Consider the following 12,169-nt stretch of genomic DNA (forward strand, 5'->3'; position numbering starts at 1 on the left):
AAAATTCAGTACTAGAAAAATTATATGACATCTTTCCATAGATATATTTACATACACAGAAAGCAAATAGGAAATTATTCTTTGAAGCTTAAACATCCTCCTGCCCAATCCCCTTTTCTTTCAAACATAATTCTTTTGGCCTCCACAACAGAGCTTGCCCCAGGTATTACTTTTCCTGAGCAATGTTCCCTCCTTGATATTCTATTCTTTTGCCCCAAGGCTTTCCCAAAACTGAAAGGTGTTTGGAAACAGCGTAGCATTTAATTCTGAGTTTATGGTAATGTATCATGCAAACTTATAGCACTACATATGTGGTTTTTAAAACTGTTGTCGCAATTGGCTTATATTTTAAAAGATAGATCACAGATTTTACTTCTTTTAGCAGTAATGGCATGCTGTTTTGGAAATACCATTGGCATTCAGTTCATGACACCACTATATATATATACGATTAGATCTACAAATGTGGGTAAACATAGGTGATAAATCCTAAATATTTAATGGCTTCCACATAACTAACTATTAATGTGGAATGAGCACTTTGCTTGGTCTCTAAAAACTAGTAAACTTCAATTAACCTGTAGTTCAGATTCCACATCAAAATTTCTACTGGTATATGAGAGCAAGTATGAATTCTGAATGAAGATAAAGCATATAGAGATAAAGATAAAGCTTGAGCAAGATAAAGATATAGCTTTTTATTCCAAGGTACCTAATTCATTCTTACCTCAGTGTTCTTAAATCCCACAATTTGATGCCATCACCTGCAGCTGTGGTCAGGAAAAGGTTGTAAGCTACAGGTTGCTGAGTGCTGTAGGATGATCCCTGTAAAACAATAAATCAGTTTCAGGTAACTATTCTCATGGCATTTATTATTTATAGAATCATAGAATATCTTGAGATGGAAGACATCCATAGCAATCATCAAGTCCAACTCCCTGCTCCTTGCAGAATTACACCATATGATTAAGAGCATTGTCCAGATGCTCCTTGAACTCTGACAAACTTGGTGTTGGGACCACTTCCCTGTGGAATCCAGTCCAGTGACCAACCACCCTCTCAGTGGGTAATTTAGTCCATCTAAGAAATAAACACTAAGTATTTGTTAGATTATGTGAAAAAAAGCTTTTCTGCACACATGCAAAGGAGCAAAGAGGAAGAGCGTGCAAAGAGCATGTAGAGGAAGTCCCACAACCCAGTCAGAGAAATAAAGCACAGCCTTGGGTCCTCTCAGTGCTGTTCCAGGACAGTCATGAGCCCTTTGGTCCAGGGGTGACACCCACCAGGACAGACAGTGAGACAGGTTATATGGGGCATCTCACAGACTGATGGGATTACTGAAATCAGGGTATGGGATCCATTATGTGAAGCAGGGGAAGATCTTTTTGTGATTGCACAAGACATTAGGGGATGTCTAGGGAAGAAAACAAGGGCAGTGAAAGGGAGGGAGCAAAGGTTACTTCAACAGTTAATTGTAAGTCGTTGTTAGCCCTGGGCTAAGTGTCCAATTCCATCGACTTCAGTAGCAATTGCATTCATTCATCACAAGACTAATTTTGGCTTCATACTTTTAAATAATTAAATCCAGTTTTAAACCTCTGATATTTTAACATCCACATTGGCAAATCCCAGCCTTTTTGCTGGCTAAAAACTTCTTTCTCCCAGGAACCAGATTGAAACAGTTAAAACACTTTCTTTCCTTTCCTTACCATTCACTTTCTTGATTTGGCTGAATACATCACAGAAACCTCAAGGTAATTTCCTGCAATCAGTATTTGACTGCCAGAAATCTCCTATTCATTAGGAAAGCTGGTGCATAACTTGCTCTAAGAGATGAATTAAAATGTACTGTGCAACACATTTCCCAACAAAGTCTACACATTCTCACATTAGCTCTGTATAACCATAAAAAAGAGTAATGCAAAAGACAAAGAGCAGCAGTCTAAAGGACAGTATTCATTAAAAGTTACTGAGCACACTTTTTTGTGCTTTTAAAATATTTGCTCACCAACCCTTGATTCAGCCAGCACTGGTCACAAGAGTCCAAAACAAAAAGTTCTACAGACACATACACATTTACTTTGTGCATTACTCCTTTACTATAGAACACAGAATACAGGAAAACACTAAAGGTAAGAAGTGCAATCCATTTGCTCCTTCTCTGCCCTGAAATTTTGTCAGCAATATACTTCATTAATATATATACTTGTATCTTCAAACTACATTTGCTACTGAATATTGATACGGAAGACAAGAAAATATATACTATTTGGGATAATATGGAAGCTGAATTTTATTTATCACTTAGTGTTTTTATAGTCCATCAATTTATGATAATCTATTATTTATGAGAATCTGATGCAAAAAGTAGCAAAATCCCAGACACACTCTTGAAACTATGCTTTCATTCTGACAGATAAATCCCTTTCTTCTGCCCCATCAGCCTCCTCATCCACCACTGTAATCCTTTCTCAGCTTCTCTCTAGATTAACTACATTGCAACCTTCACATAAAATTTGGCCTCAAGGAGGATATGATTCTATAGAATCTCACTTTCCTTCTTGAATTCCTTATAAGCACCATTTCTGTCATCCAAGGAGTGCAGCTGGCTTATGCTAAAGACATCTATCAATAGACATATAAGAAAGCATTCTGTACCTTCTGGTGATCTTATACTTTTGCCAACATTGTAACTATGGTTAGGAAAAAGTTACCTGACTGAAACTTCAGAGTTACTCATTACATTTTTCAGTCTTCACATCAAGTAGACTTCCTAACTAATGAACCAGAAACAGAAGGGTCTGAACAGAAAATTGAAAATTTTGCTGCTTCTCTGAAACTGAGTGTCCTTTATAACTGTGCTAGCAGAACATAATACCATCCAAATATTTGTGCCTCACAATGACAGTTTTCCGTTCAAAGAATATATTTTGCACCATTACAAACACATTATTAACACTGAAGTTCTGAATCTTTGTGGTCTGATCTCAAATTGCCATCTATTTCAGATATCTCAGATGTTCCTAAACTCCTAAACTCAACAGGAAGATTATTTTGATATGTTAATCAATTCATTTTACTATGTCTCTTAAAATTCAGTATAAACAGCAATGGACTGCTATAATAAGCTTAATCAAAACAATGAAGGCTGAGAAGATTTTCACACACTCTGGCAATTGCAAACAACCTCTAAAACAGTTTAAAAGAAAAATTTAAAATCAAAGTCATTACACAGCAAATTACATATACTTGCTTCAGTTGTTTTTGTCTAAAATCAAAAAATAAGAAAATGTCATGATGATCATCTAGGTTTCCAGGATATCCTATGTATTTTTTAATTTGCTAACAGGTTTCTGCAACATTTAATTGGAACATACTTTCACTATCACCTCCCATGACCCTTAAAAAAGACTTGCTTTTTTATTCATTTAAAGAGTAAATTTTATGATTATGCCCACCTAACGATTATCCAAGTGGAATCACAAAACAGTCTTGGAACATGAGAACTGATTTGCATGAATCTAAACTAGAAAATGCACTTCAAGAATATATATATACTGCAACCACAAATGAGTATTTAGTCCACACAATGAGACCTTGAATAATCTAAAGGAAAGCCTTCATAAATTTTGGGGTGTAGGCACTGGATCTTCAGCATGAACTGTTTCTCTCCACAGGTTTGTTTCCATTGAATCATGTCTCATCACCAGAGAAACTTAGATTCCAGTGTGTTTCATACTTTAAACAGGATGTAGTTTGCACACAGCATTCTGCACATTTTTTAAGTCTAATTTGCTCTAATAATTTTAAACTATCCAATATAATAAAATAGTTGATGTGTAATTTTCCTATTGACTTATCTAAAGTACTAGTTTTATATAACTGAAAAAATAGAGAACCTTGATGTAGAATTGTCCCCCAGAATGGTCAGTTTTCTTTGCTATACCACATACATCTAGTTTTTTTTCCCAAGTGAGTACTTGCCCACAGCTTTAGAGTTTTTCTTGATTAAATAACCTGAAGGCACTAAGCTGACCCAGCAAAAAGAAAAGCCAGAACTTTAAGCCTATATGTGTTACAAACAGTACTGAAATAGTTAGCACAATTTTAAGTGCTTTACCAGATCACATCTATAAGGAAAACCCACAAAGAGTTCTACAACAGTAATAACAAGGACTGTTTTAAACCCACAGAAGCATGGACTTTCCAACTGGGAATGAAGCACCACATTCAACCAGACCAAACACAGCAGGCATTCCAGAACATATGCTACCATAAAAACTACAAACACTCAAATCAGTCTTCAAGGAAAAAAAAGAAGAGCAAGGATGAGGGGTTTTAAGTCATCTATTCTATTGTAGTACTGAGAAATTTTTTTTGATTGCTGTTTCCAAAGTTTCAGAATAAATCACATGGTGTCAGATTGAGCTTCAGAAGAGAACACTTACATAAGGAAAAATTCCTGTTGAACTACAGTACTACAGTTTAGCACAAGTAAGGCAAAAGATAATAAACACTTCTCTAATAGCAAGATCATTCAATCAGTCTCACTGCTCCCTCCTTTACACTAGAGAACAAATGAAATCTGTATGGACCTATCACACAGACTCATGGTCTTGCCCATCCTCCCCAACATATAAAAACTTACTGATTACTACCAATTCTACTTTTAGCCTCTGATTTCTTTGTTGTTGATGCTGTAGTGGTACTACAAATACGATTCAATAAAGTATGTACCTTATTTTGGCAGATCTGATGGACTGATCTAACATGAGCTTCCTGTATCACTGCTGCGCTGCAGCCTGCATTGAGGTCAAAAACTTCCAATGCTCGGTTGCTGCCAGCTGTAAGTACAATATCTGTACAGTTCTCTGTGTTAAAGTTAAACTTATCCAAAGGAAAAAAAGCATATAGACAGATAAAAATACAGATAAATAAACATAAATATAAACTCTGTTGTATTTATTGCTCTATGAGCAACACCAAAAAACTTACGGCACTAAAAATTTATGTCTAAGGATGAAGTTCAACATCATAAAAAATTACAAGTTTTTACTCCAATAGAAAAGGAGTAGTAAATCATCAAATGCTACTTACTTTAGCTGATGTCCATGTCATTAAGTCCAAAGAACTACAAAGAAAATAAGAAATACAAAGGATACAAGAATAGAATTCATTTACTGCTGAAAGGCTAGTAATCTCCATTGCTGAAGTCATGGGAAATTTCTGTACCAATTTGCAAACACTCCTCTGTTTGTATCTGCAAAGAATATCAAATCAATGCTTGTGTTAATGAAATTAGTTACAATTTGTAAATTCCTGCTGGAACCACAAATCAAAATGCTTTCTTTCATTATTAAAAAATTAAAGTGACAGATCTTTTGCCTTATTGTTGAACTCTGCTAAAAACTTCGTAACCAAACTCATTTGGATGAAAAAAACTCATGATATTCATATACAGAAGGTTTATTGTCCATCAACATGAAACAGTAAAATAATCCTGTATGTATACTGAAAATGTTGAAGAGATTAAAGTCTGTCAAGTACCTATGTTCAGAAAGCAGATATGCCACTGACTTCAGTGTAGCATTTAATGTGCTGATGATAGGGCAATCAGGAAAAATACGAGGAGAAAACAGTGAGGAAAGAATGAAAACAGTGAGGAAAGAATAATTTCCACTCAGACAGGAGGGGAATAAGGGGCTGATCATACACTACGAAAGAAGTTTTTCTTCCCAACATACAGAAAACTCTTTAAGGTCCTGTGGGTTACCTGCCAGCTCCATGCAGCGGTGGCAAACATGCCAAAACCTTTAAAATAGTTTCAGACTTTTTTATTAGACAACACAAAACTGCATTGTAATCCAATATAACTAGAAATTTCTGTTTACTGAAATATATCCACATAGGCAACATGGATCTATTCTTATAGTAAACAGAAAACAAAACTCCATGGATATGGATATGGATATGGATATGTGGGGCAAGAAGAGTTTGATTTTCATAGAAGTCACCTAAGGAATACAGAGTCAATAACAACTGTACTGGGTCTGGTTGGGATGGAGTTAATTTTCCTCATAGCGGCTTGTATGGTGCTGTGTTTTAGACTTGAGATCAAAACACCAGGGTTTTAGCCATTGCTGGACACTGTCTGCACAGTGTTAAAGTACTTCCTGTGTAACAGTTAATATCATACTTGCATTTTAGCACATCTGTCTAATGAAAGTACAAAAGTCCATGCATGACGTGCTGTAGGAATCATTACTGTTTCTTTCCAACAATGCTAAAAGTTTGCAAAACTGAGATCATTTGACAAAAGCAATATGGTTATCAGCCAGATCTGTTCAAAAGAAAAATGCTTAGTGACTTGGTTTTGGCCTTTTGTTGTTATTCTCTAACAATGATCTGCTGATCTTCTCAGATGGACATCAGAATGATTTAATAGTGATGGTGAAGCAGAAGATAATACATAGTGTTTTGCAATTTAATCCAAGAATCTTTTGTAGTTTCCACAAGTACTTTATTCAAATAAACTAAAAAATAAACTGCACTAGACTTCAAGAGCAAATGATTTATTTCTATTTTTGGGTAAATCTACCCAAGCTAACTTTAAATAAGCTGACTGATAAAATAGGTACAATCTAATGAAGGCAGTATGAAGTTTCCTCTGGTCCAATTTACCATGCTGAAAGAAGCTGATTAAAACAGTAAAGTTTTTCCCAAATGCCAGAACAATTGTTTGAATTGGCTGAAGTACCTTGCTTCTACACTGCAGACTACTCCACAGATAAATACCTCACAGGGCATGACACAGATAGAATTTCACATAGAAAGAAAATCAACCAACAGTAAACTGAAATTCATAAAATAGAAGTTATGAGATAACTGAACCAAAGTAACAGAGGGAGGGGGATATAGAAGAGTACCCACTATTAAAAAAAAAAAAAGAGGAATTTTATCATGTTTAAGAGGGGTTTTTTGACACAATGCATTTGCTACATGTCCTATATATCTTAAATTCCAAGTGTAACTCATTTAAAATTCAGGCAGATATTGTGGACACACTGAGCTGGACACTGTACATTCATGCTTGTCTCTTAGAAATTAAAGTTTATGTAGCAATTTGGGTTACCTTTTCATTGGTTTATTAATATCCCCATAAACTAAGAATTAACAAGTAAAACAAACTAGGTAAGCAGATTATGGAAGAAAACTATTACATAATTCTGTCTGACCATTTAACATTTCAGTGAAGTTCCACATACCAGCTTCATGCCTCAACCCAGGAAAGCACTCCTATTCCTAAACATATTTAAGCTTGTGCTTAGTACATTTTTCTGTGCAGCAGCAAAACTACAAAGGAAATAGAGGAAGAAAATAGACTAGCTTTTCCCTTCTAAGGATGCAGTCCAATACTGTCTAATATCATCAACAGACAAAAACATACCACTCAAAATATCAACTAAGACTTCAGTGTTGTAGCCCTAATTCTTTTTGTTCTTCCATTCAAAACAAAGATATTTTGGAAGTAGCTTTTATTATTTATTCAGCTTTTTATCTTCTGTAATAGTTTTTCCCCCTCAGCTTACCTCACCTCACACAAAATCGCAGATCAAACTTTACAAGAACTTTCACTGGTCTGTTAATGAACTCACCGTTTTAGGTCATCCTTGGTTGTATCTAGATGGAAACTTAATAGATGAAATTCAGCTCCACAACACAGCAATATAAATGTATCGATAAAATAAAACTGTGCAAAGCGTACAGTCTTATGGAACTTCTCTTTACCCTGAAACATAAAGGAATTTGTTAAGAATGGATTCAAACATAAATATTTTTTGTCAGAGATTCCTTGGGTTAAGGCAGAACATCCCTATCATCCTGATCACAGGCCAGGAGGTTAAACTCTACATGGTGGCCCTTCTTATTTTTGACATCTATTATTCTGAAAAAAAAAAGATTTAATTCTTCTTAAATTAGCTGGCAGAATATCTGTAGTCAATTGAATCTAATACAATTTAGCTTCATCCTCTGAACTTCTTTTTGAACTGGGGTGTGGACTAAAGTCAAGCAAAGCTGAGCCAATGGAAATATTACATACCGACCAGACAATAAAACTAAAATTTCTAGACATGTCCACCAGGATTTTTTTTAACAAGGTTGATTTTTTCTTTTCCTAAATTATCATGAGAAAAACCTAATTTGAAGTCAATAGAGATCACCCAGATCATTAAATCAGTGGGAGTCACCACTCAGTAGCTCTAGAAATTGGTTCTTTCTACAAAGCTTTTAAAACAGAAGTAGATAAAAGTGCAAAATAATATTCTCTGTGTCCAAATAAATGGAAGTTTCCACTTACCAGAATTAGGGCAGGTTCCTTATTGCAGACTGACCAGACCCTTACAGTTCTGTCTTCTGATGCAGAAACTAACCACTTCCTGTCATGACTCCAGCCAACAGAGTTAACTGCACCATCATGACCTAATAAAAATAATAATGTCTTGCATTAATAAATTTCTCTAGTTACTTGTATTGTTTTAATATAATTATGCACAACATTAAAATACATTCTAAGTACAGGTTTCAAATTGTTGGATTAAAACCAGTAACAGTAAACCAGCTATTGAAATTTCATTCCACCAAAACACACAGGATGTTTCTCATTGTAATGTCTCTCATTAATGAACAGACAAAGATAATTCCAACTCTAATTTTTCAAAGTTATTGGGAGAGCAATCTCAAGAAATACCCTTGAAATTAAATTTAACCAAAGATTCAGTATTGGAAAAAAACCCTGAGTATTATATTATAATGAAATTTTATATTAAACATGGTCTGGAAACCCCTTAAGACACCAAAAACAGTTGAAGTACTTTGAGGTTTTTTATTAACCTTTTATTACTGAGCTAGCTATTTTTGGCTTATAAATAAAATGAGCATGCCACTTCAATGGCTTGTTAAAAACAAGATTGTAAACTGAGAAAGAAAAAACTTTAAAAGTCAGAAACAATAGTCAAAAGCTAAAATTATTAATTTGATCCAACATTATGTTGAAGTTGAAAAAAAAAGATCAAAAAAGAACATGCCAATCAAGTTTTACAGACTGTGATGCATGTTATTGCAATTTGCCAGATGAAGTCTGATTAATTTCATCTAGCCCTAAAACATTCAAAGTTCTTATGCTGCCCTCTTGTGCACATTTTATCTTTACTCAATGTAAGTTTTATATTAAAAAAATAGTTTGCTTTAAATTACAGGAAGGCTATTAAATATATCGCAACAATTGAGATATTTCATTTTGTAGACATATGTCTACAAAAAGTCTTATAAATGAGATCTTTTAATTCCCAGTTACCAAACAGCTGTAGAATTATCACCAGAAAACTGCACAGGTACTGCACAAATACACATGTAAGTATTATTCTCATTTTGTTCACAACAGAAAGATTTATTTAAAGGCTTTGATTTTCTAAAAATATTTGGAAGCCTTGAATAATCTGCATTAAAGGAAAAAAACCAACACACAACACAAATCAAACAAACAAACAAACAAAAAAAAAAAAAAAAAAAAAAAAAAAAAAAAAAAAAAAAAAAAAGAAAACCACAACAGAATATACAAAACTGTTTTCCAAAGTAGTAAGGAACCTGAGAAACCTTAGGAAAATCTGAGGTTTGGAAAATTGGAAGAGCCATGCAAAAAGCTTAAGAATCTGTGCTCTCCAGGCCCCACAGTCCCAAAGCACAGTGAAGGAGATGCCAGCTGGCTTGAAAGAGCCCAGTAAAATTCAAAACAGGCATTACTCAGGGCTCCCCAGCCCTAGAGCACATTGAGAAGAATAGCAGCTGGTTTTCTAAAAAGACTTCTTCAGAAAGGCCATGCTGGCTGTAACTCTTTACAGCTGTTCAACATTACCTGCACTTCACTACAGGACACAGACACCTGAAGAGTCACCACTGAAGAAGAATGCAGAACTACTTAAAACTGTAACTCAACCCTTCAGGGAACAAGGCTGAATAAATCGGGCTAAGAGCAAAACTGCTGTTATATCATTCCTCTGATGCTGCCTTATAGAGCCATGACTTTTGATAAGGAGCAATATTCAGATGTTAATGCTGCCTTGAAACTGAAATTTTTTACCAGAATAGATACAATCTTCATTTCTTGAAAAAAAGAAAATTTTACATAGCCATTGATTGCAACTCTAAGTAAGAATAATGCATCGTGATTTTTCACGAAAACAAATATGACACTTCTAAAATAAGAGTATCAAAAGTAGAAAGTAAACAGGTGACTACATGGTAATCTGAACACAGAAAAAATATGTGAATGAAACAAGCAGGCAACTAATGGTTTGTGGTTCCTAATACCATGCATTACTTCACCTGGCAGTTCAACATTTACGTTGCGTTTGGAAAGAACTACATACATGTTAGAATATGGTTTACATTGCTTTTCAGACATGTGCATTATTAAAAAAAAACCAAAACAAAAAACATAAATGATTAAAGGTATCAATGAAGTAAGTCAGTGAAAAACTTAAGAACTTGATATTGTAGAAAAAAGAGACTGTCCACAAGGCATATTTTTATCAATTTCCTCACACAAGAAGGATAATATCAGTAATGTTGCCTCCTTAATGTCACTTCTTGCACTAAATATAATGAAAATTACTCAAAAAGAAAAACTGTTTTCACAAATCAGTTTTCAGGGTTATTTACTTAGAAATAATTCTCTAAAATATCTTTAAGTAGTCTGGTTTTAATACTTGTTAGGGTCAGATAGTAAAAACATTTATTTTCCATTATGAGGTTTCACAGAAAATTCATGCAGCAGGACCAAATAAAGTCATAACATTTACAGTTATTAAAAATTTAACATATTGTTATTGTAGAAATTTAGACACAATCTGGTGTTGAAGACTCATTTAAAAGCACACGTTTACACATGCATACACTTTTGTTGTTTTGGATTTCTTCTTTGGAATAGTTCCTCTTTGTTTAAATGGTTATTCGCTAGAAGCCCGGAGTTGCAAAGCAAACACATATTTTGCCAAGTCATCACAGTCAATTTTTTTGGCTAATAAACTATCAGAACATACTGCTACAATATACACATGCATTATTATTGCAATATATTGCCTTTTTTTTCTCTCTTTAATTATTGTAATACATATTATACATCATGATGAAGATTTCATTATATATCATCATAGATTGCTTCTTACCCCACAAAAAATTGAGAAATGTGAACCCCTGGTAGTCACTTTAATTCTAGGACAAAATTAAGCAATCAGAGAAATAAATTTTACATCTTGAATCATCAGTACTTCCTCTCTCTTGTTATCAGGGTGATGTAAGTGGCATCCATGCCATTTTAGACCAAACTCAACCATCAACTCAACTCATATCTTTTATAATATAATTCATAAACTTACCTGAAAAAACATTATGCACATCAGTGAGATTGGCATTGAATATCAGCACAGTTTTGTCAGCCTGGCCACAAGCTAGCAGCTCTCCATCCCCTACAAAGAAGAGCATTTAATGATTTACATCTGAAAGCAAAAAGAAGCTAATATGCTTCCTCTTTTAATCATAAAAATCATGTATGTCACTACAACAAAACAAAACCCAGATATTAATTTAGTATGTTTAACACTGGCTTTTTATGAACATCACCAATTAGTGTTGCAGAATTTGGTAGGATTTTGTAGGCAAATTCATTTGTGGTCCTGACATATTCTCTAAATAACATAATTTTTTTAACTCAAAAAAGTAAAATCTGAATTTTTTGCTTTACTGAGGTTATTTAAGACTGTGTGTGCATGCATGAGTGTGGGAGAGACAAAGAGAAAAAGAGAGAAAGATGTTTCTTCCTCAAACTAAAAGAAGATTTATACTTACAACATACTAGCAAAACTCTCTAGGGAACAAAGATGGAATATATTTTAGCAAAGTTACTGATTGCATCTAATTGTTTTTATTTCCTGAAGATGAAAGTTGTTCTTGTCCTCAAAACATTTACAGATATTTAAGTTTTTAAATATTTTGAAAATATTTTGCCTTGCAGGGTGTACATTGACATAATTATATACGTGGTAGAATGCTTGATTGCTAATCTAGGAAGTGCTTTCTGCTTAATCATATTTACATTGTAACTGACTAAACC

General features: G+C 34.1%; 1 protein-coding gene across 1 annotated transcript in view; it reads right to left on the reverse strand.

The window, feature by feature from the left end:
• WDR27 (WD repeat domain 27) overlaps positions 1-12,169 on the reverse strand; it is a 73,865-nt gene that overhangs the window by 44,397 nt on the left and 17,299 nt on the right. Inside the window, exons 16-21 of the mRNA XM_030944745.1 lie at positions 11,436-11,525; positions 8,360-8,481; positions 7,656-7,789; positions 5,163-5,260; positions 4,738-4,859; positions 728-825 (exon numbers count right to left, since the gene is read on the reverse strand). Coding sequence (XP_030800605.1) covers positions 728-825; positions 4,738-4,859; positions 5,163-5,260; positions 7,656-7,789; positions 8,360-8,481; positions 11,436-11,525 — 664 coding nt within the window. The remainder of the gene's footprint in view (positions 1-727; positions 826-4,737; positions 4,860-5,162; positions 5,261-7,655; positions 7,790-8,359; positions 8,482-11,435; positions 11,526-12,169) is intronic.

Source organism: Camarhynchus parvulus, chromosome 3, assembly GCF_901933205.1.
Source record: "Camarhynchus parvulus chromosome 3, STF_HiC, whole genome shotgun sequence".
Classification (NCBI taxonomy): Eukaryota; Metazoa; Chordata; class Aves; order Passeriformes; family Thraupidae; genus Camarhynchus; species Camarhynchus parvulus.